The sequence below is a fragment of the Lepisosteus platostomus genome, chromosome 3 (assembly GCF_059453375.1).
Source record: "Lepisosteus platostomus isolate fLepPlt1 chromosome 3, fLepPlt1.hap1, whole genome shotgun sequence".
Classification (NCBI taxonomy): Eukaryota; Metazoa; Chordata; class Actinopteri; order Semionotiformes; family Lepisosteidae; genus Lepisosteus; species Lepisosteus platostomus.
The window spans coordinates 33069340-33095166 of record NC_142613.1 but is presented as its reverse complement, the minus strand read 5'-3'; the positions used below and the strand labels follow the sequence as shown (position 1 = coordinate 33095166).

Below are 25827 nucleotides of genomic sequence, written 5' to 3'. Positions count from 1 at the left end.
TCCGGCGCGCAACCTCTAACCTGTCATAACGACGCTCTGCCATGGCAACCGCAGCTAACGTAATCACCCACTTGCTGCCACAAGCAGTACTCTGTCAGAAACTGTATACTAACAAATTCAACCTGTTTACACTATTTTATCTTATTCTGTAATCCGAGATACGAAAATACACCCTTAACCAACATTCCAAAAGTTATTTTGTTCAATATTAACGTATCTCTTCCTGTAAAAAAAAAACATTTTTAATTTCTGTCTACAAAAAATAGCAAACGACCAGGGTCAGCTGGTTTACTTATCAGACCTCAATCTGTTTTGTATAGCTTTGCCTTGATATGGGAATAACATCAATATCATTTACAATTATGGTGAGTAAGAACGAACAAAAACTAGCGAGGTGAATTAAGAGAAATATCTGCTGATGGCAATGAGGTTCAAGGGCTATTCAAGGACTATTGTGAAAATGCCAATTTTTTTATATTTTGAATGTAGTATCTGTTAAAAACACTGAAGTTAGGTTACAGTTTAATGTTATTTTAGTGTTACGTGAATGTAGAGAATTTGATAGCTATTCATATAAATTGGGTTCATATATGATCTCATTGCTGTTTCAGTTTTGAGGTACATCAAGATGACAGGTTCACGATCTTTCTATTGTTTCGGTTTTGTCAAGATTGCCATGGACAGCTATCAGCTATTCTGTAATTCTGCCATCTTCCACTAGATGGGATACAAACGGTACTTCGACGAAGGAGTAAATCTGAAATCTTGCTATCTACAAATCTCATTTCTGTTCTTGATATTCTCATCCATTCATTTTCTAAATGCTTCATCCAATACAAGGTTGTGGGAGAGAAACAATATAGCTCCAAGCAGGACACACCCTGGAAGGGATACCAGTCCATCACAGGGCACACACAGACACAAACATGCACACCCTCACACCAGGGCCAATTTTCACAGAAGCCAATTAACCCACCAGTATAATAATAATTCCTTAAAACTTATATTTCTTTTCTGGACACTCCACTCGAAGCACTTTACAAGTAATGAGGGCTATGTTCTACCACCACCAATATGCAGCACCACCTGGACTATGGCACAGTAGCCATAGTGCACCAGTACACTCACCACACATCAACTTAAAAGCAATAAAGCCAATATTAAAGCAATAAAGCCACTTCATAGATGGTAATTATTAGGAAGCCATGGTTGGTAAAGGCCAATGGAAAATTTGGCCAGGACAACAGGGTAACACCCCTACTCTTTTCAAGAACCCTGGGATTTTTAATAACCACATAGAGTCAGGGCCTCAGTTATATTGTATATCTCATCCAATGTCCCCATCACTATACTGGGGCATTAGGACCAACACAGACCACAGGGTGAGCACCCTCTATTGGCCCCACTAACACCTCTTCCAGCAGCAACCTTAGTTTTTCCCAGGAGGTCTCCTATCCAGGTACTGACCAGGCTCACAGCTGCTTAACTTCAGTGGGCTGCCAGCTGTGAGTAGGAGGGTGATATGGCTACTAGCACAAGTAATGCCAATTTAAATTTTACAGGGAAATTAAAACCAACATTTTTGCATTTGCATGAATTTGGATTAATGTCAGTGGTTATGAAGCCAATCACTCAATTCAAAATGTAACTTTAGTTCTAATTTAGAGAACACCTGTTGCCCCTGGCTTGTCTGATCATTACATTTTAATAGATCCTGAAAATAGATCATATTCATGTAATTACGAAGAGAATGTCAATGGTCTTCTATGTTATTGCTAGACGTTATTTATACAGTATATGGCTGGTATTCATTTTGGTTTTCTGTCCGTGGTTAATTTTAATATAGAATTGTAAGTGATTCAGTGAAGACTCCGGTTCCCCGCGACCCTGAACGTAATGAAGCGTTTAGAAAATGGATAGACAGATGATGTACTTATAGAGCTAAATTCAATTTTATTTTTTTTCAAATATAATAAGAAAGATGAACGATCATTTCTTTAGTAGGGTTCATTTTTTCTAATGGTTCGTCGGTACTGTAAATATGAATTATCATATAGTGTGGTATTTGACGCATGTTTTTTAAACACGTTAATGTTTTTCATGAACAACAATGATTTCTTATAAAATCTTAATATAGTACTCCCGTAACAAAATCCACCTGTTTTTGGTGGATTATTCGAGATTACCAATACAATTGTTTTGTTTGTGGGTATTGTAGTTCTAAAATTTGACACCGTCCTATATAGCAACAAGTTATTAACTAAAAAAGACTACGACTCCCATAAAGCACTTCTGAAGGCTGTCACCGTATCTGCAAAGTCTCAGATGCACTTGAAAGCTGTTAGACTCCTTAGTGCCTGATGGGGGAGTGAAACCATGAGAAATGATCTCATTACAGTATTATAATGATATTTAAATAGTGGGCTCGCACGTATAGTTTATTTTAACAAGGTCTTTCCATAAGGGGAAGCAACACACTGGCAGGAAAAAGAGATCATCAAATAAACGGTTTCAAACGGTTCGCTGCTGTCAGGATTACAATAGGATGGTAATTAGAGTTTACATCGCTTCTTCGTCTGGCTCTGTAGCGGTGAGTGCAACATCAAGAAGATGGATTTTTATTTTGCTTTAGTTCAACTTTGGGAGTTATATCATTTTAAAGCTGTGAGTTACATGGATGACCCTGCATATAAAGGCATAATGGTGGAGTCTGCTGAACTACAACATTTGTTTAACTACTGTATGTCGTGTGGTACCCTTCAAAATATTTCTTTATGTATGCATATAGGATATCGCATTTTTGTGCTTTGCGTATGAGAGAGACAGGTATGCAAATTAAGTATAATAAACACCCCATTCTGTAGTTAAGATTGCGTTTATGAAATCTAAATACTGCAGAGTAGAAGTCCTGGGAAAAAATAAAGTAATTGCTGGCGATCTGTTCTTATTGATGACACTACTGTACTACCAATAGAAGGTTTTTTTTTAAATAGTAAAGAAAATGAATAAGTAACCAGAAATTACACTTAATAAATTAATATTCCATCTTGAAATGAAAACTTAACGGAATTGAAACACTTCAGTGTTTTAGGGAAGATCCACGTACACGTTAATAACTTCTACCTACAGTATTTCAATGTGAAATAGATGTCAGGTTGTTATTTTTCTGAAAGCTGCGCTTTAAAGTAGAATTCGAATTGGTTAAAGGTTAATTTGTAAAGAAATATGTCCGTCGTTCTCTCCAAAACTCAAAACCTTGTCCTGATGTGATGTATTTGCACACTGATCTAGACAAACCTCTATAATCGTAAAGGAACTTATTTTAGCGTTATAGAAACGATAAAGTTAAACTCGCCAATTACAGTAAGTTGCAGAATATAAGGGTACGACAACGTGGTGGTTACCGGTCAGTGATCCGAGTTCAGCGTGAAGGGATACAAAGTCTTCATTGTTAATGATAAGCACTTTAATAAAAAAAAAATGTTTTGTGTTTATCCTAAACTGATTTTATAGCTCTGGTCTGTTGTATCGTTCCCTACAAGTAGCCACTGCTTAATCTCATCAAAGATGTTGTCTTTTCACATTTCAATTAGCATTGCATTATTCTAGCAAGGAGTCGGTATGTGGTAGTACAGCAAGTGCTGTTCCGCTGAAACTAGTGTCGATACAATTCACATCTGAAATTGTTTGAAATTTCTTTGATTTGTTTTGTTTATTCGCGGATTGGTATTTCTACAATAATAATTTATTTTACTTTGACCACTGTAAAAAATGACGTCATTGTTTTGATAGACGTTAATATTCCGTAACATAAAAAATATCATTTTGCTCACTTTTGAGAAATAATGATAAATTGACTGGAGACTCTCATGTTATTGTTCATGTAAGGTGCAAATCATCGGTGCCTTTGCACGGGAAACAAGATATGTGCAAAACAGGATCGTCTTTTAATTGCAGTGGCAGAATACGCCCTTTTTTGCAAAGCAAGGTCCAAGGTTGTGTAAACTACAGTCTGCTTGTTTGCATAGTTTTCGAAGTAGTCATTTAATGTAGTACTAGTGATTTATGTTCTTTGGATACCAATGGAAAACATAAGCATGGTATTTTGTTTCGTGAAAAAAAACAGAAACATTTGAAGTGAATGCTTATCATTTAATGTCAGATAATATATACAGATTATTTTTTCCCAAAACTGTTGTCTTACCTTAATTAAGGAAAGTAAAGACATTTGACCACATTTTAGTATTTAACAGATATTTTCCCCAAGGCATTTTACAACGCAAATCACCAACGAATGGATATATGGAGTAGAATGGATAATGTGGACTGTAACATAAGGAATGTAGAGTAATTTAATTAAATACAATGGCCAAAACTATGTACAGACATTAAATTAACAGACTCCAAAAATACAGTCTGCAGGGCCTGAAAGCACAAAATACAATGTAAAGGTTTGGATTCTAGGACATTGGGTCTTCAGGCAACTCTAGCCAGAGTTTTCTGAGTTTTCCGATTCCATCAGAGGGGTCCAAGGGGAGAGCATGAAGGTGACATGAGACAGGAGAGTGAAAGAGGAAACACTATTAAAGAACTAGCAAAAGTTGAACAGAGAAGATGAGCCAATATACTGTAGGAACATAGGAGGGGATGTTACAGGGATGAAGAAAATGGCAGGTAGGACAAGGATCTTTTAATCCTTTGTGAGGATAAATAAGTTAGCAGTGCAGCGAGCACAGAGCTTCTTTCACATAACTCCTGTGTTGTGCATTTTTGTATAACACACTCATCTTCATACATGCTATTTGTTATTATTTTTATGTTTTTTATTTTATTTTGACTGAGCAGAAGAAGTGTGCTTCATACAAGTATTCCCAAAATAGGATGTCGTTTCTTAATGAATGATGATGATGGGGTAGAGAGGAAGGACATTGCCTTTTTCTTTTTTTCCGAATTATTTCTGTTTCATCGGTTAAAAATAAATAAACCTGACCACAAAATAATTTTGGCATTATTTTGTAAAAACATGATTTATCACTTCACTATGGATGTAAACACAAACATGGTAGTAGTATAGTTCAGTATCACTGCAATTTCGGGGTTAGAAATGGCATATGAGCAGGGAAGAGGGAGTGGTTTTAATTTTCTTTCAATGTAGCATTAATGCAAATTGAATATTTGAATACATTTTACTTCAGTAATTTGCTTCACTGGATGATGCTCATGCAAATAAGGTGTGTGAATACTTAAGAATTCAATCAATATAAAAAACAGGTAGTAGTTTTAGTACCTTAGGACACCTGATTGCCATACAGATTTCAAAAAAATAATAAGTGCACTTCCATAGTCAGGGAATACTGTTCTTAGGCTCCCCGGTACAGCTGGGTAATGCCTGGCAGAAACCTTAAGAAGACAAAAGATATAATACAATAAGGCAAAACTGCACTAAACAGAACATTTCAACATTTCACTACTGTTTACACTGTGAGCATCAGAGTCCTGCCTTCAAGACATGGAAGACAGAAATGTCTCAAAACTGAAACACAAAACTCCTTAATAGGGCAAAGAGGAATCCTGTGTCATACTGTAGATCAAGACTTCTGCCCAGGAATGAATTACTTTCTGAATAAGAACGCAAACTGAATGGGAACCAATTTCCCATTTCCAAGCGATGCAACCAATGAGAGGTGTCTTATACTGTGCATTTCGTAAAACTGAGGTCCTGACTCTCTGTGGTCATTAAAAATCCCAGGGCGTTTCTCGAAAAGAGTAGGGTTGTAACCCCGGCTTCCTGGCCAAATTTCCCATTGGCCCTTACCAATCATGGCCTCCTAATAACCGCCATCTATGAATTGGCTTCATTACTCTGCTCTCCTCACCACTGATAGCTGATGTGTGGTGAGCGTTCTGGCGCACTATGGCTACTGTCACATCATCTAGGTGGATGCTACACATTGGTGGTGGTGGAGGGGATCCCCATTAACTCTAAAGCGCTTTGAGTGGAGTGTCCAGAAAAACGCTATATAAATGTAAGCAATTATTGTAATTTCACAATTAGGTAATCTCTATTTCCCCAGATATACACGATCACTGTATTAGCCATATACAATTTCTTGCATTAGGAATTTGTCTTTTTGCATAACCCAACTTGCTCTCCATGGGACACACAGACAGGGAGAGAAGCTTGGGGTCAGAGCACAGGGTCAGCCATTTATACGGCACCCCTGGAGCAGTTGGGATTAAGGGAGTAGCATTCCTCTGTCGGCCGCAGGATTCAAACCAGCAACCTTCCAGCCACTGGCGTGGACCCTTACCACAGTGCCACCGCTCCTACCTAAAAGCTCATGGCAACAGCTGGGTCGAACCCCGCCCTCCAGCATGCAAGGCACAGGCCTAAGCCATTACACCAACGTGCCACTTGTATATAATACAACAAATCACTTTACTTAAGAGTACTTAACTTTTCCACTGCTCAGATTACCTGGACAGATTCTGCTCTCTTAGTCTGTTGAGGGGAGTTTATCTCTCATGGCCAGTCATTCATCCGGTATTTCTTCCTCTTCTTCTTTCAATATTACGCTCGCTGCTGCTTGCCAATGAAAATGTAAAGTAAATTGCAGTAAAGTGGGGGAAACAGCAGAAGAACGTCACTGAAGGGTGGCACCCAAAAGACATGAAACACTTTGACGATGATAAGCACCCGTTAGTTTAATGATCTATTCCCCTGTTTCAATTTTTCCATTCTATATTTGACATTTGATATGAGAAAGAAAAAGGAAGCGAAAACTGTACCCTGAGATGGATTGCTCAGTTTCTTCTGTTTTTTGGTGCAGGGGACATGCACAACTTTTTTTTCCTTTCTCGTGGTCACATCTCTCCAAGGGTACTGTACTCCTGTGGGAAATACTTTGCCCTAATCTAGCAATCCTTCCTGATTCTTTGGTGTACAGAAAACGCCTCTTTGAAATCCTCCCTCTTATTATGATACAGCCACAGTAGGGTCAGCCTTAAGGCAATTACTGTGCAAATGCACACCCTAGGCAGCAACTGTATAAGGTAATAATTAAGCTGGAGCACCTTTGAAAAAGTATTTAGAACCTTCCTGCGGTTTAAGTGTTTGGTTCTCATTTTTATGGCCTCAGTTTTGTAATGGCAAAATAATGCACATTTTTTCAAACTTAATATTTTATTCATAACCTGAATGCTCAAGCTGAAGACTTCAAAGGGTAAGATAAGTTACAGTAAATGTCAGTGAGACCTAAATAGGAAAAAAACTGAAATGTTGATTGCATGCTGTAAATATTCACTTCAAACTTGTTGGTTGAAGGATCTTTGGTAACAATTACTGGCGTGTTTCTTTTTGGGTAAGTCTCTGCCAACTGTGCATGCTGGCTTGGTGCAATTTTGCCCATTCTTTTTGACAGATTTGCTCGAACTCTCCCAGGTTGCTTGGGGATCACTCATGGAGAGCAGTTTTCAAGTCTTTCCACAGATTCTCAGTATGATTCAAGTCAGGACTTTGACTGGGCCACTCAAGGACATTCACTTTCTTATTCTTAAGCCTCTCCAGTGTAGTTTGAAAGGTGAATTTTTTGTCCCAGTTTTAGGTCTGAATTAGGTTGTTCTCTAAGATTTGTCAGTACTTTGCTTCATCTGTGTTCTAATTAGTTTCCAATTAGTGACATGCTTCCCAGTCCCTGCCCTGATGAGAAGCAGGGACTTGACAGTGGGAATGGTGTTGATAGAGTGATGCATTATGCTGGGTATGGGTCAGATGCAATGCTTTGAATCTAGACTAGAAAGTTTCAGTTTTGTCTTGACTCATCATAAAAGATTTTTCTAACCTATGCATTTTTTCAGTTCCATTCAAGCCCCTTTCGTTTGTGACTAGGATGTTCTTGACCAACGGTCATTTTCCCCTGTCTCAGCCACTGAGCTATGAACTGAACCTATTTTTTTTTCAGGGTAATTTAACTGGTTTATTAATGATTTTCTCACAGAACACCAATGAAGGAAAAAGAAAATGTAATTCACTCTGTCAACACACAGACCCTCCCTCCCTGAAGGTACTTTTGTGCACTTAAAATTAATTTAGGTTTGCCACGGCATTCTGTGTGAATGTACATACAATTCTGACTTTTCTAATTTTCTTTCAGATTATTTATTTCTTTTTGTTGTTACGTGCATGACCTACTCCACCAACATTGAGTGTATCGTGAGTGCCATCTTTAAAGCAGCAAACTATGAAAACTCTTTACATTTACAAGACAGTGAAGTGCTGTGTAATCTGGGATACATACCTGTATCTGTACAGACAAAAAGTTGGTCACACTTCTGTGAATTTGGTTGTACAGTGAAATTCAAGAAAAACAGTTCGATAAAACAGTTGATTTGGTATCAGAAACTGAGAGCAAGAGATTGGGGTGGTGACTTGGGTATTTTTTCCAGATTCCGTACCATAAAGTAATTCACACATTACTGAATGAGAGGGTACACTTTTCCCCCACAAAGATACTGAATAATAGCTGATTTGTTTTTTTAATAAATAATGACAAAGTCAAAATTCTGTGTGCTGTCACAGGTGGTTAGATTTTATCCACATTTAGGACTTGGTGAAGATTAGGTGAAGGTCAGATAGTGTATGTCTTAATATCTAAAACCATAGAGTCATAAGAGAGTGTACTCTCTTTCTCTCATCACTATATGTCCAGAACATTTTCTACCTCTTTAGCAAAGATGCAGGGTGAAAGGTGCCATGTTCAAAATGAGAAACCTATTCCAAATCCATTTCTAAATTCCAAACCAATCTTTACATTTATCTTAAAACCTTAAATGCTTTACAAAACAGAAAAATCTGATGCACACGCTTCTCTTGCACGTGTTTTCTGCTGTTTTAGTTTATTCTGATGGGTGGGTGTGCCGTGTTGTTGAGTTCATTTGATGTATGCCATGATGTTAATTCTGCAGTTTTAATCTTCCACAGTCGTTATGGCAATGAACCTTTTTGTTACCTTAGTGAAATTTTACTAAAGGACAAAAAATATGCAGCTAATGTTTCAAATAGGACTCTTAAACTCCAGTTTGGAAAAGACTGGTATCTTTTATCTTCCTGTGTCTATGCAAAACTCTAGAGAGAAAAAGCCTTTGCTGCCATTCCTAGCTGCAGGATAGAGATAATTCCAGCCTGCCTGGGTGGAAAAAGCTCGTTTAATTAACTTTCATTAGTAATCTGCTGGGAGTTGATGTACAGAGAATTCTGTCACGTCTTTCACGGAAGTGAAGTGAATGTGATGGCTCAACATGTTGTTGGTCTTCTAATTACTCGTCTCTTAAGTGACACTCTTATATGAGCAAACTTCCTGTACTCTGTTACTCAGCTCGGACATATCATCTTATTCCTCTTTTCTGTTTGTGTCAGGGTTTTTGGAGGTTATGTCAACAAGTCCATGAGCTGTAGTGGCTGCCTTCCCTGGAGTGTTATGCCTGGTGGAAATGGTTGGTTTTAATCTGTGGCCGGAATTTTTTTGTTTTTTCAGGAAGCAATACATTTCCTTTTCATTTAAGATTCAAGAAAGTTAGGGAGGCTTGGTCTTAAAGGGTTTAGCACTGCTGCCTTTGCAGCACTAGGGCTCTGGGTTGAATTCCTGTGGAGCTGCGTGGGGTTTGAATGTTCTCCCTGAGTTCACATGGGTTTCCTCTGGGTGCTCCAGTTTCCTCCCACAGTCCAAAGACACGTGGTATCTTAATTGGCTTCTGGGACAACTGACCCTGGTGTGAGCATGTGTGCGTGGTGTGCAATGGACTGTCCAGGGTATAACCTGCCTTGTGCCTGTTGCTTTGCTGGAATAGGCTCCGGCTCTCCCACAGCCCTACATTGGATAAAGGGGTTAGAAGATGGATGGATTTCTGAAAGCTGAGGAATAAGGATAGTGACCATAGTGAGGATCTTGCTATCATCAACGTTTCCTCTTCCAGGTCTGCAAGGGTGTCTTACCAGAATCAGGGGTGTGCAAATAAAGAATTGATTGCTTCCTTGTTACCCTTTCTAAATCCCCACAAGGCCGCCAGCTTGTTGATGTTCCAAGAGAGACGTTACGTTATAACATGCGTTATACAAACACTAGATACAGTAAATTGTTTGTTCTTGTTTGTTATCTTTAATATCCATGGGACAATGTTGCATGTAATATCTGGAACAGAAAGAAATTCTCCATATTAAGAGAATTGTTTTCCACGATTGAGTGATTGCCTCATTTTATTTATAAAAATATGTTACAAAAGAAGTATATGAAAATATTCACTACTTCCACCTTTGCCTTGAATATGGACCAGGTTGTGTCTGAAGACACCAGTTTCACAGACATGCTCATGTTAATGTTGAATTATAAATTGGTACTTCTCAACCTGCATTAAATACAGCAGCTCCTCCACAGAAAATGCCGTTTTTCATTAATGTTAGCATTTCCTGAGCATGTCTACAAATAATTAATACAAGTACCTGAAAGGTAATTATTGTACATTAATTGAAAGCATTTTTAAAGCAAATATGTACAGTGCATTCAGGCTTTTTCTTTGTTGTTTACACATTTAGTTTGAATTAGTCTAAACAAAATAAATAAGCCCCATTAAAGCTTAATATTTCACATTTTAAGATAGGCTCTTCTATTTAAACACAGTTCTAGAAAAAAACAACATGCAATTTACTAATAAATAATCTGGATGTTTGAGTATTATAAGCAACTCATTTGTCTGAAAATGTTTTAATTCAACATTTTCTTAAAGGTAAATATTTGTAATTTCAATGTCCTAACAATCTAACAAAATAAATATTGTTTTTACAATTGTGGGTTTGAGATTACTCTATGTAGCACTGGGATGTGTTCAACTTTTATGAATTCCCTTACGTTCAGATACTGTTTTTGATTTCTTCTGTTCTTCTGTACAGGGAAAAAAATAGGCTATGGAGGAAATGTTTTGATACTAAAACTGGGCAGAAATCCCACAAGATTTCTAATATTGAATTTTCTTTTTGAGATGGAATTTGTTTAAGGGCCATCCCCTTAAACACGCAACATTAAAATAATAACCTATGTAATTAATTTTATTTTTAATTAAGTTTAAGTCTTTGATTGACCTGAAACTCTCCATTTAAGCACACTATTAATGGCAATTGGCAATGCACATTGAAAGCTCAGTGCTTACCGGCATTCTGTAAAAACAGATGCTGTGTGTGTCAAATCTATGTCTCAGCTTCTTTAATTCTCTTGGAATACTCAAAGGAGCATGACTTTAATGAAATGCAAAGTTCTCTGATATGTGGTTGAATACGGTTTAAAACATGCAAATCCTGGGACACAAACATTCCCCACATTTACTTTTCAGGAAAGCTGTTTTTTTGTGTTATACATTATAAAGATATAAGCAAACATCATATCATCTTTGGCCATTTAACATTATGGAATCCATAATTTCCTATGAGAGGCCAGTGTCATTTGTAAACGTGTAAATATGGGTTCACCTAATTAGCTTTAATTAAGATGCTGAACAATGCTGTCCGTGCCCTCTAGGAAGAGCTGTGACAAATGACTTTGTTGATATGTACAGTGTACTGTATATTGATTCATAATCAGTATGGGAAACCTTCCTCCAGAGTCAACTATTAAGTTTGGCCTCGTTTTTTCAGATCTAGAGATCTACACTGTTAGTTGGTGTCAAAGGTGTCAGCTATGGTTGACTAAGTTGATATGTATTTCTGCATAGAATATGCATTTAAAATGTGTAGCTACATAGTTAAATGAGAGGAACAGTGTTCATGAACAGGTGATGTGAGTGAATGAAGATGAAGAAGGGTTTTCAGTGACAGTAGAACAATAGGGTTTGGTAAACCAGCTGCAGGAGTACTGATTTTATTTATTTATATACTGACAGTATATAATCCATTCACCTGATCAGATGCAATTAATATTACTAGTTCTCCATGTTTTTATCTGCCTGTAAATATTCTGTAAAAAAAAAACATCCCAGTTTCTTGCTTGAATATTGACAGATTGTCTGTTGATTGATGGTTGTCTGTCGTGTCCGATGATGGCGGTTGTACTTTGTGCAGCTCATCTGTTTGGAAGATTGGTTGGTCCTTGGTTGCAGTGGATGGCCATGACGCCTTTCTGTGCCTTGACATGCCCTTCGCATGAGCGTTGCAACAGTATAGTGTCCCATCACTGTACACACAGACCGCAGGGTGAGCACCCTCTATTGGCCCCACTAACACTTCTTCCACCAGCAACCTTAGTTTTTCCCAAGATGTCTCCCATTAAGATACTGACCATGCTCACGCCTACTTAGCTGCAGTGGGTTGGCCAGTTGTGAGCTGCAGGGTGATATCGCTGCTGGCAGATTGTCTGTTAAAGACTTGTTATATGACATATTGAAGACGATAGTTTTGTCAAGTTTAATACTTGTTTGTGTAATAATGTGCATTTATCATGAGAATTTACAGAAGACAACATTTTTGCAGTAGAGGATTCCTTCAGGCACCTCCAAGGTTGAGTTGGGATGAGCTGGCCAGCACCTTCTCTCTCAGCTCTCCGTGAAACAGCAAGTCTTGCAACTTCCCAGGTGACTGCAGGCTAGCAGGGATGTGTTGCTTCACCTTTCTGTAAGGAGCAGTGGAGCCTGCAGTGTGTCCACATGAAAAACATCAACTTTAACCACTGAAAGCGTATGTCCCTCATAATCACCTTTTAAAGACTGCTTTCCTCTACTTTCTCTTATTGTACAGTGGAAATGTTACTGGTTGCATAAAATCGTTGTGCTTTTCCATCTTAATGTGATGGTATTCCCCAGTGGTCTGTGATCTCAAAGGAGAATGAGACACCAATAGGAAAAAAATCTTTCAGAGAGTAATCAATCTGTTTGCTCTCAATTTGCACTCAAATGGCATTTATCTGTGTTCTTTACAGCAAAGACCAGGGGTGAGTCTAGTGGGTGACTTAGGTTATTTTTAAATGGGGGCTGTAATGTGCTGTTGCTTTACAGCTTAATGAGCTGTAATGGGCAGTTGTCAATAATGGAATAGATTCTGTGCCTGCTAATAGCACCGAGAAATTTGGATTCCTGCTGTCTATGCAACTAAACCACAGATTACCTTTGAGATTTAGTAATCCAATTTGTCTTTTCACTAGCAAGTGTATTCACTCCCTTTCGATAATGCCCATTTTTGCTAAATTGCAAAAGCCGTATAAATGTTTTTCTAACCTGAATATGTTCAATCTAAATGAAGTAAAGTTGACATTTAATTTCTTTCACCCATAAATGTGTACAATTTCAGCGAAGAAGAATCAAAAACTACAACTTTGATTGCATAAGTATTCATGCCCTTCGCTACAGCAAAACTAAATTAGTTCATAGCCACAACATTTCTTTGCCAAGTCACACATTTAGTTGAGTGGCCTCTGAGTGCAGTAATAGTGGGTCAAGTGATTTCTGAATAAATATGCCTTTCTCTGTCAGGTTCCTCAGTCAGCCAGTGAATTTCAAGCAAAGATTCGACCATGTGCTATTAAGACAACCCGGGTATAAAGATGTAGAAAGGTACAGAAGAAAAGGAGAAGGAAATGAAAGACCCTAAATATCCCCTTGAGCATGGTGAAGTCATTATTAAGTGGAAGGCACCCAGACACTTCCGAATCAGGTTGACTCTCCTTGCTGTACAGCCCAGGAAGGAAGACAGTGGAAGTTATCATGAGGCCGATGGAAACTCTTAATGAGCTACAGAGTTCCCTGGCCAAGATCGCCGAAAATGTCCATGAGGCAACAATATCCTGGTCATTCCACAAAGCTGACACCCAAAGCACAAGACGAATGGCTGACAATATTTACCATCCCAGTGTGCAAAGTTGGTAGACTAATGCAATTTCTGTTTTACATTTACCATTTTACAAAACTCTCAGTTTACCCTGTGACCTCCCTGCAAATTAAGCAGGTGAATGACTGATGATTAAGTAACCTGGTTTGAGATTAAAAAAGTGCTGTCCTAAATTAGTTTATATGCAAACTATTATTGTTGTTGTGGTTCTGGTTTCTGTAGTGGTGTGCTTTTAACCAGGATTATCTGGACCTATTTAACAGCCTCTGCCAGTTTTTCAGATTCTTCTACTTTAAAGAGATGTAGAAAAGTGCGGACAAGCCAGTCCTCCGGGGCCAGGATTGGGGACCCCTGAGGTAGAGGATAGGTATAGAGGAGAAGCAACCAGCTGTATGAGAAATCAAATCTACCTGCCCGTTCAGTCACAGCAGCCATTATTATTATCAGGGAGACACTTTCATCTATCCCCTATGAATTGGCTTCATTTCTCTGCTCTTCTCCCCACTGATAGCTGATGTGTGGTGAGCGTTCTGGCACACTATGGCTGCCGTCGCATCATCCAGGTGGGGCTGCACACTGGGGGTGGTGGAGGGGAGTCCCCATTACCTGTAAAATGCTTTGAGTGGAGTGTCCAGAAAAGCACTATATTAGTGTAAGCAATTATTATTATTATTATTATTATCATCTAGTGCAATCCAAAAATTGTTTAATTCTAAAACAATCCTAAACATTAATCACTCTCATTAAATACACAGTAATTGTGAATCATACTGGTAAAAATATAACATAAAAAAATATCATTTTCACACCTGCCATGCAATACGTAGTAAAGGATTTTGTATTTTACAGTATTTGTAAAATGGTTCACAGTTTTTGAACAGATCTTGTGGCTCCTTAGTGTCATTCATTCACAGTGCTTCACAGAACTCTTTATTTGTTTCATATCCTGCTGTGTGGGGTTTTTTTTTTCCATTCTGCCTAGAGGTTGTTAGCTATCATTGGAGCTGGAATAGAGATTTCGACATGGAGAGTGGTGTACAGTCGTTACGTGGGGTGTGATATTTTCACAGTGGGCTTGAACACTGGGGGGGCTCCTTTCCCTGGGTAGTCTTGTTTACCCGCTTTGACAATCCGTGAATTCTGCATGAATTGTAACATTAAAAGGCCAATAAATATCTAAGCAGAACTATGAAGAATGTATCCCAGTTTATGAGGATGTGCAATATGTGTTAATAATAAAATTACAAATTTAGATTAAATAATGGTGTCATTTAAAGATCAGCAGTGCCTTTTCTTACTTTGTTTAGGAGTGTATGACTGTGTACCATTATTAATGAATAGTGAATTCTTCACCTACTCACCCCTTACCTCTCTATTGCTCAGTCACTTTGTGGAGGTTCAGTCAATCAGCGAAGAAATACCATCTGCTAGATCCACATTAACAAGGTAAAGCACAGCTGCTTGGATCCAGTGCAGATCTACCAGAAGGTGCAGTTACAGACACATCTGTGTCAATAGCTTTTCTTACTGTGGATATAAGTCTACATATATAAGTCTACACACCCTTATTGAAATTGCAGGTTTTTGTGAAGTAAACTGCTGTAATAAATGTAAAAAGGGTGTGTAGATTTTTTATATCCACTGTATGTAAGCCAGCATTTGCATTATTGATGCAATAAATAAATATTTTGGTTTCTTGGGATACAATTGTCCAGTTTTATCCATCGTATAATATGAGTAGGTCAGTCACATTGTATGCAATGTGACCTTGCAACCACCAAAATTCAAGAGAAAAACAAATAGATAATTATTTAGAAAAATAACTGAAGTAAAAAAAAAAACCTACAACACCCAGGTTGCATACAGTAAGTGTGCACACCCTGGAAAAAATGGAAAAATGTCTGACATTATTTATCTTGATTTTTGGCTTTACATCACAAAAACCTGCAATTTCAATAAGGATGTGTAGACTTTTTATATCCACTGTAGATTGCTTCAATAACACAATATGAGCTCTGCAATTTGATGTATCAAGAGCAACCATGCAGAAATAAGCAATTGTATTTGATCCTTAACTCTCTTGCTGACACTGCTTGAAACTGGCATTGTAGGAAACACACCCAGTTCAGGAGTTTAAACACTGAATTCATGTGTCGCTCAGCATCAGAATAATGGTTTTCATATAAATGTGCCAGCTTCGAAGACACCATTAAGAGCTATTATTATAATTTTTGTTTTACATTTATTTTGTTTTGGGGGAGAAAACGTGTCCAATGGTGCTCATTTAAATGATCATTTAATTGATCAGTTAATCATTGCTAGATTAATTGAAGCATGTCTGAGTTTTTGTTCCTGTAAGTACTGACCTGATTATATTTGCCTTATGGGACATGCATAGCCTGTTGGTGTATTTCTCAATTTGATTGGAGAAACATTAAATTCCTTCATAAATATGATAACCTTAAAACTGTGAATAGACACCATGGAACTTTCTGCATAATGTACAAAACTTTTCAGTGTAATTGTAGTGATACACTACAGAACTGAATCCTACAGCATTAAAACTTTGTCAATGCCTTATGAGGATAAATACTAACCACAGAGTAAAATGGTTGGTTTATTTGAGGGTGAAAATATGGCTCAATTGGTCATGGTAATAGAGCCAAATAATTATTGATGTTTCCTCTGTTACAGCTGAGGAAGGATGCTAAATTGTTTTTTATGATTTTGGAGGTGATATGAAATTTTGCAGCTCAACATGAGCTGTGAAACTGCTTCAGTGAAGGAAAAGATGGGATTTCTTCTATGGATCTGTAGCATAATGTACAGTACATAAAGCAAATGGCAAACGCTTTCGTATTTGTCACAAGCCCCACCTGTGAGAAAGAAATACTCTACTGCAATATCACTGCAGTGCAAGTAAATGTTTGAAAGTTTTTATTGCATTTGACTTATGAACACAAGCTGTTCTTCACATAAAAAAAAATCTTTGAATTCCCTGTTTTGAGTCAGCAGCAATAAAATAATACTCTACAGGCTAAGGACGCTGTGTGTTCCTGGTTTCATGTCTAGACGTGTCTGTTTTGTTTTAGGACTAAATGTTAAATTATTTGGATCTCATGCTATCTGTTTCAAAGACATCTGAACTTATCTCGAAGGATCATCTCTTGTAAAAATAAAGTATGAATGGACTGGCAAACATTAAGTCTAAAACTAAGAATTAGGGAAAATGCTGTACTTTGTACAAAGATAAATGTATATATACAGTATATTTCCATTTGAATTTACAAAAAAGGAGACCTTTTTTCTTGATTAAAATGTTTGCCAAAAAAGGAAAATGGAAATTGCCTTCAAGCTGGAAATCCTGAGTCCACTGTTGATTTTATAACTTAACAAGCAAATGCATGTTTTGTCTAGAGAAGTTGAAAATAGCAACTGGCTCTTCTATCTGGAGAAGTCCTCTTTTCAACCCCAGTTTGTACTCACTGCTTTAAAGCCAGTTTGAGACACTGTAACGACAACCACATAGCCCTTGTTGTGCTGAAAGTTGACTGCATCCAGAAGTGGCCTGGGCTTTAATGTAACACTCAACTATCCTTTAAAGTATTTTTTGTTATTTTGTTTTTTAATAGCATGTTAAACAGTTAAACGTTTACTGTTTAAGTTTTTGTATTTGCTAATTTATTTCAGTTGTCTATTTCAGGTCTAATTTGAACATTTCTTTCATCTCTTAAAAGGTTGAAAGGGATTTGTAATTGGTATCAGGCCTATATGAATGAGTGACTTTCAGAAATGTGTTAGCTGAAATGTGACCAACTGGATTTAAGCAGAAGCAAAAACACAGTCTAGTCATCAATAACTGATAGCCTTTTAAGACCAAATTAGTCAGAAATAAGTGAGCAACTTATTTCTGACTAATAACCTGAGGAGAGACCACATAAGGTTTAGGAGGTGTTAGCAATAATGTATGTAGCCATGTTAATTTTCAAATTATGGTCTGAGGACAGAAAAAAAGGCCTAACAAGCAAGTGGATTAGTTTACACGAACCAAAAAATGGCAAAAGCTGGAACAAAACTGATAGACACAAGGGTTGTCTAGGAATAGGAATGAGAACCACTGACGTAGAGGCAATTGGTATAATATCACAGGTTGCATTTTCTAATTCCTAACACAGATCAGACATAAGACTGTATAAGCACCCTTCTGTAATTGCAGCATGAAAATGTTGGTAAATATCTTTGCTGACAAGTCAGTCTAGGGCCAGAGTACGCTGGAGTTCATATGTGTAAGTGGGGAAGAAACTAATTTCTGGATCGCTAATTCTTACAGACCGAACTGTATGTGTTGTTTTCGCAGATCAAGAAGAGACAGCAGGATGTGGTGGGGTTCTTGGAGGCCAACAAGATTGTGTTTGAAGAAGTGGATATAACCATGTTGGAGGAACAGAGACTGTGGATGTACAAGAACATTCCAAAAGAGAAGCTCCCAGAGAAAGGGAACCCACTCCCACCTCAGATATTTCATGACGAAAAGTACTGTGGGGTAAGCAAGGAAAATGGAAAATAAATGGCTTGTTGCATGGCTTGACATCATTGGCTGAAAAGCGAATGGAACTGAGACTTGTTCTTGTGACATTTTAATCCCAGAGCCCTGCTTTGGATAGTTCCAGCACCGCAGTGAAGTTAAGCGTATTGAGATCAAGGGGGTGACATGTGCCAGAATGAAATAGGATTAGGTTTCAAGCTGAGCCCTTCTGTTTGACAGCGGGTGAACTGAAAAATGCAGTGGCCTTGTCTCAAAACCCTGATCAATTATCTTATAGATGGAGGACAAGCAGGGGTTTTATATGCGTATGCTACTTTTTTCTAATCAAGAGTGAAGAAAAATAATATTGAATGCCACTTTCCATTCTGACTTTAACGTTAATGTTATTTAATTTATTTCCCTATTATTTTAAGGAAATGTTATTACCTACAGTATATAGAGGAAATCTGATGAATTCCTGGGGTCCAAACTGTTGGTAAATTGGCATGCTTTTCTGCTTTCTAAAACATAGTTCTGCATTAATCACTTTAATTAATTTCTCTACATCTTTTAGCTATATTTTTGTTAATGGATGTCTTGATGAGACTCGCTCCTAGTACTACATTTATCAGGGGGTATTTAATTCCCTATATAGTCAGCTCTTTTAGTGGCAGGGTTTCCAGCAGTAAAACTGACTTTAAGCACATTTCCTCCAGTGGAATGGCACTGCACTGTTGCAGAATGTTAAAGAGGCTTCTTTCAAATCAACACTTGAGAACAATACCAAAGTGTCACACACTGCTAGACCTTAAATATGTAAAGTTAAATCTGTTCATCTTTCCAATTTATTGCCAGACATCTCCTACACATCTCCATCTCCAAATCTCCAAAATACCTTCTGGAGCCAGGACTGACAATAAAAACGTTTTGTCCACATTAAAACACATATAAATAATCAGAGAGGGCAAACTACTGATAAAAGCCGACAACAATCAAGCGACAACAAAGCGCTTTGAGAAGCCACCTTTAAAGGCGCTATATAAAATAAAGTTTATTATTATTATTATTATAACAATCTACATTCTACAAGTGGTGGTTATATTTTCTGTTTATTTTTTCAAAGCACTAATTAATTTGGTGTTAGTATGGTCTTTCATCATGAACCTTCAGCTGTTCTAAAAAGTTCCATGTGGGAACTGGAAATGCATTAGTCACTGAATCAATGCTGAGTAAGAGTATTGTATTGTAAGCCTAATCTGACAGTTGTAACAGTATGTTGTCTGTGCTGCTGCACAAGCAGGGCTGGCTGTCCTGTCCAATGTGTCATTCCCAGAGCACGCCGCCAAAACATTAACCCCCTCTGTGCAAAGTACTAAAGCAAAATAAAAAGAAATGAAGTGGAAAAGGTAGTCGATGCCATCAGGTATGACACATACAATAAAGATTCTAAGCGTATGAATATATTAAAATAATTCTGAAATTATTCATACATACATTATGCGACAGTCCAGGTGTCCAGTTGTGGGTCATAAAACCTTTATTTGCCTTTGACATCAAGAGAGGACTTTGTTCTGATCCGTTTTGGAGACCAGATAGTGTCTGAACAGTCAAACCTGTTATTTTAACGTCAAACAATTTGACGGGCAAAATGTAATTGACTTAATTAAAAATAAAATACTTAGATGTTGTACTTATCAGTCATTTTTTCATCTGAAATTAATTCATAGTGAAAATTCCAGTATAGCCTTCACTGTTCCAGTGCTTTTTGATGGTGCTGTACAGTACATGCTTGGCTTGCTTTATTGCTCCTTCTGATCTTATAGGTGTTCTGAAGTCTCTTTAAAACCATGTAGACTTAACATCCATTGGTAACATTTCACCTGAATACTTATAATTCAAGCCATATGCAGAGACAGGCAAATGTGCCCTGATAACACAGGAGCTGTACATTAATTCTGACAACTATAAAACTGATCTGTAGCAGTCTTACAAGACTCAAAGCATCTTTTACGCAGCACAGACAGTTGCAACCTGAGGTTGTGTGCCAAAGACTATTCCACTTTACAGAAATCATTTCTGTAATCCTAATGGTTGGAATTGTAAAATAATACATCAGGACAGGACATGGTTATTTTATTCCACGACTCTATCTGCAGAGGTTTAACTTGTTAAACACTGGAATTTCTTTGGTGCCAGATTCAGTTTCAACAGGCCTGTCTGAGTTTAGTGTCTGGAAAAGGCAAGTTAGACTAGTTAGCTGCTGAACTAAAGAGACGGGAATATAATTCAATTTAGCTGGACAATATGTCTCCATTTATGAGTTTAAAAGTGGCCTGATCTACAAGAGTTAAGAGCTGCTTAACATGGCTCATTTTCTGTAGTAGGAAGAGTTTTGGCTTTTTTAGTCATGATCATGCCTTTTAGCTTTTTGTATTTGTGTAATTCTTAGCTCGTTGAAAAAAAACTAGCTTATTCTACAAAATTAAAAAATAGCCATTTGATTTAGATTTTTTTCTGTCATTTCAGGACTATGAAGATTTCTTTCAATCGAAAGAGAACAACACTGTGTTTTCATTCTTAGGACTGAATTCCCAGCCGTCGGTGAAGGTGAATTTCCAGTTTGCCCTTTTAGTGTAACTTAATGTATAATTTCTCACTCCTCCGCCTGCTGTATAATGAGCTGCTGGCTGTTTGGGATCCTTCAGAATGAGATGTTCAGTATATGTCACATTTAACACTATTATTTGTAGTTGAGAAAATGAATGAATGGACAGAGGACTGGGAGTAGAGGTTAGAGGTTAAGGGCTTGGTCTTGTAACTGGCAGGTTGTGGATTAAAATCCCACTGCTGCTGTACACTTGAGAAAAGTGTTTCTCGTGACTAAATCCGCTAAAATGTCCAGCTATATAAATGTTAATATAATAAATAAAATACAAATGTCACTTAGGGTAAAAGTGCCAGGCAAATTAATGGTGGAGGAACTTCCAATATCTTCATTGCTATATATCCCAATTTCCAGTAACTTCACGCTGTAGTAATTTCAAGAGCCATGATGATATTCATAAAACATTAAAAGTAATTTGAAAAAAACGGCATCTTCCAGAAGTTCTGGATTATTTTACCCTAATCCAATACCCTAAATGCATTTGCTCTGGAAAAGATCTACTGTATATTGCTTTGAATGTTTTACTCTAAACACTAAAATGTGAAATACATTGGATATTAATTTGCACTTTTGAAACATTAAGTAATATTGCTATGCCCTTTTTTCTAAATAGCTGCAGACACGTAATGGCACTCTGTTATCTGAAAAGCAGTGATTGATCAGTATAATAAACTTTTTAAAATTTATCAGTATAATTGTTTTTTAATTTATGCCTATTTTTGAATGTAACCTTCTCAATAAACTTTGTTAAATAAAGTTTGTTGAATGCTGATTCATCCTAGCAATGCTGGGTACATAAGATGTTCTATTGAATTAACCAAAGTTATATATGCTGACTGTAGGTCTATAAAACTCCATACAAAAATTGTGTGTCCTGCAAATTTGATTTGAATGCACTTCCAGCCATTTGACATTTGACACTTCCTTGTAGAGGAGAAAGACATTTTTCACTACATGAAACCCAGTACTCCCCTGCATTTGCTGCATTTTCGAAAGCTATTTTTGTTTTGTCTTTTTAAGACTGCAATCTTTCATAATTGTTTTTTGGGGGAAGAAAAACGTGGGTATTCCTATTTTTTAAAGGCTATTTTTATTTGGTTTCAACACTAATTTAACCAGAGTACTTGACGTGAAATGTTAAACATGTCAGCTGGGAGAAGCACAATAATAGTCTGTTGTTACAGTAGGTGCTGCATTATGTGTGTTATTCTATATATTTTATGGTTTGTTGGGGGACAAATTTCCAAACCAAGACCCTCCCCCACTCTGTGTATTTGAAAATATTTTGTGTTGCTTGAATGAATGCTGATCTAATGCTATTTTTATCTCCACAGGATTCTTAATCTTAGATGTTGAAATTGTTATTGTTGAAGACCTTGGGATTTCGGCATTTCTTCTCTTTTCCTACCTGATCAATCACCAAGCCACTGCTGCTTTGCCAAATGTCATTGCAATGTTCTGCCTGCCAAAAGCCCGAGGGAGACAGAGCTCTGCCATGGATGATGGGACTTTTTTTTACAGATCTTCATACTTATTTTATTTAAATCTGGCCTTTGCTTTTTGCTGATAAGTTGAACACCAGTGCTTTCAAGCCATGCCTTATATAAGGGACCTGATTTGGCTCAAGAAAGTATCTTTTGATCTTTTGTAACTTAAATCAGTGGTGTAATCTCTAATTATAGGGTACGTTAGCAGGGCTTCAACTAAAATAGGCAAGAAGAGAGTCCGTTTTGCTTCTGAAAGCTGAGTGCATTCAAATCTTTTTAATGCTCCTTTTAAAAAAGTTTCCAAGAAGCACAAGCTGGAACATGAAAAGATTAAAATCTAAACACAAAGGGAAAACTGTAAAAGAACATTTTACTGAATGAAATTTACTTCATTTAAATTTACTTTACATTTACTATATGAAATTAACTTTCATACTTGGTTTTTCTTTATTTTTACTTTTCAGCAAGGAATTAACGTCTACGTGTTCCTTTGTAGCCTGTCTGCTGATCCAGCTCCCCATTACGTCACCTACAGAATGTATGGTGCTAAAAGACATTGATAAAAGATTTTTTCTGATGTTCAAATTCTACAATTTACTCTGTTTCTGGTTTTCTGTTAACTGTGTTAGTATGACAAAATTGTAGCCATGCATTTTCCATCTGGGGTAACTGAACGAGGAAGTCACAGTTGTGTAACTGTGAATAAACTGAAAACAGTTTGAAAAAATGTAGGCAGTATAAAATGTACACTGCAGTATATTAACACAGAGGCCATAAATTAAAGTGAAAATACTTGTCGTGCTTCCATCAATCTTCTTTCATTCTCCTATTAAAATGTCATGGTTGAATGACTCAGTTTACACAATTCAGGGCCGCTGAGCTTTTCCCATGTAACATATAATAATAAGATCCTAACGCTAATAGCACCATTGTTCACACATTGTGTACAGACTGGTTGCTCAGTGGAACTGCTGATTACCACAAACAGAAGAGGCCCTCACCAGTTTTCTTCAGACCAAATTGGAGTTTACCTAATCGTTCAGTTGCAGCACTTCATGACTTCCTGCAGTTTTTTTTTATCGCAGCATCCACTTATAAAGTATGGAAAATCCCCATAAACTAGAAAGTACTGTATGTGGAGGTACTTTGGGTGATAAAAGCTACATATCAGTCCCAGTGAGTTGTGAACTTCCTCACACCTGCTTGGGAAGTGGTGATGTGGAGCAATAAGGCACAAAAGTTATTTTAAAGTTAGTTATTTTGCTCTCTTATAGAAACACAGACCATCACAGGTTAGTTAGTGACAATGCATGTTTTTCTTAATTTTCCAAGGTGCTTAAGGTTTCCTCATTTTATCCGCTGTGCTGTAGGGATATAGTCGTTAAAAGTCTAAAGTCGTTAAATGTTTACATTTACAAGATGTTGCCCCTAAACTTTAAAGCTGCGCAGAACTAATGGACCATCCAAAAGCTGTGCCAGACCACTTGTATGATCATAACTCTTAACTGCCTCATGGATCATCGACAAATCTTTCAGTATAGTTTAGATTTAAACTGATAGACCCACCTATGAGACGCTTAAGACGAGAGCCCCAGTTGTGGCAGCTTTATCTCTCAAAGATAAATATTATTATCCATGTAATCAAGAGAAATGTCCAGGCACACAGGGCAAAGCCTTGTATTAGCATTGCCATTAATAGCAATAGCAATAGCAATTGGTTAGCATTCTGGGCCAAATGACCTCCTTTTATTTGCAGCCTTAATTATGTTCTTCAGTGCATTTCCTCATCTCCCCTGCAGCTGTTCAGTTACCTGTTTGCATGATGCATTTTGAATCTGCAATCATTTCTTTCTTGTGAGAAAAAATCCTCTGTCTTGTGCAGTAGAACACCCTGAGAATGTACTTCAAAACTACAGTATAGGAGAGCAGTAACATTTTTTATAACCCTGTAGACCATACCAAAGACCAGACATGGTTTAACCACACTGTGCAAATTTTAACAAATATAGAAATAAAAAATAAACCGTATTCCATGTTTATTGATAAAAGTAGCTAAAGTATGTAATGATATATACAGTGGTGTATATTTATTACAGACCACAATATGCAATGCATTATATATTGTTGCTGTGAACGGTGATGCACTATTTACACGTTATTTGTATTTCATTGATTTTATAAAACCTGTACGCGGAAATCCTAATATACAATAGTTGCAATATACAATTGTCTGTATCTTTAATGTTCTTTGGCTTGTTTGTGCAGTGTTGCAGCATTCTGTATGGCTGTTAATGTAATAGTTCACGTTGTCCATACCATGTCTGCATGTATACATATATGGGTACATAATTGTCATTGTTAATATTGGGAACATTTTGTGTGCCTTAAACAGGGTGTCATTGTCTGAATTACAGCAGCAGTGTAATATTTTAATTAGCTTTGGGTACTGTGCCACTAATGTCTTTGTAAATGGTCTGACTGCCAATGTGGAGGACTTGTATCATAGAAACTAGATAAATTGTATTAAATAGTGCAATATCTTGGGTACTGTAGTGTTTAGCACAGTAAGCATAGTAGCCCTATGTGCATAATGTTTTTTAACATGACTGTTCACGTGTTCTGTATGTTCAATGAATTAAGTAAAAAATAAATCAGAATATATTATTTAATACACACATAAATAACATTGCACTTCTGTTTTAAATGTTCTGTTTCTCATCATCTTGATGATCTGTTCCTTGTATACTGTGCTTGACGGCCACATTGGTATGAAGACCTGACTGGATTGCTAGAATCCATGCACTTGAAACCTCAACTTTCAGACACATTTCCTGTCTAATTTCTCCAGTTTGTTGGCTGTGTTTAACTTTGACATGCGTAATGGTGGCAACTCTTCTGGTTTACTCAGGTTCATTGTAATAGTGCAGCTCCATCAAACACATGGGAAAGAGAACTTTTACTGCCAGCAGCTGTGTAGAGACAAGTATGTATGAAGAAGATTTAGAATGACCTCATTTTCTTTTCATCACGAGAAGGACAGCCCTTTAATGGGGACCAAGGCACTTTTGTTAAAGTCTTTCAGAACTGGAAGTTTGCCATTTTGAGAATTTAGTGGTTTTTAAATTAATATTTCAGGGCATTGCGTATAAGTACTTATCTTGATAAAGTGATCGTGAACTGCATTGTCACTTTAATATCTAGTTTGAATCATCTGCCTCTTTTAATCTGCACAGGAAGAGAGATGCTTCCCCCTGGTAAAACAGCCTCTGTTTTCCACTCCTATTCATCT

At 37.2% G+C, this 25827-nt stretch overlaps 1 protein-coding gene across 2 annotated transcripts; it reads left to right on the top strand.

The window, feature by feature from the left end:
• The first annotated feature begins 107 nt into the window (after positions 1-107).
• Positions 108-25222, top strand: sh3bgrl2 (SH3 domain binding glutamate-rich protein like 2). 2 transcript variants are annotated; one of them, XM_088625331.1, is made up of 4 exons: positions 108-365; positions 18219-18404; positions 20913-20993; positions 22386-25222. In XM_088625331.1, exons 1-4 carry the CDS (start codon positions 333-335, stop codon positions 22392-22394), a joined length of 309 nt encoding a protein of 102 aa, XP_088481457.1. In that variant the 5' UTR covers positions 108-332; the 3' UTR covers positions 22395-25222. The 2 variants fall into 2 exon arrangements, with proteins under 2 accessions (XP_088481457.1, XP_088481456.1); XM_088625330.1 differs by lacking the exon at positions 108-365 and adding an exon at positions 2352-2590.
• The last annotated feature ends 605 nt before the right edge of the window (positions 25223-25827 follow it).

Bases quoted from the DNA above. Each gene is read 5' to 3' on its own strand.
- sh3bgrl2 (XM_088625330.1), top strand. From the start codon at position 2,546: ATGGTAATTAGAGTTTACATCGCTTCTTCGTCTGGCTCTGTAGCG. The intron at 2,591-18,218 runs GTGAGTGCAACA...TTGTTTTCGCAG, and splicing joins CTTCGTCTGGCTCTGTAGCG to ATCAAGAAGAGACAGCAGGA. The intron at 18,405-20,912 runs GTAAGCAAGGAA...CTGTCATTTCAG, and splicing joins ATGACGAAAAGTACTGTGGG to GACTATGAAGATTTCTTTCA.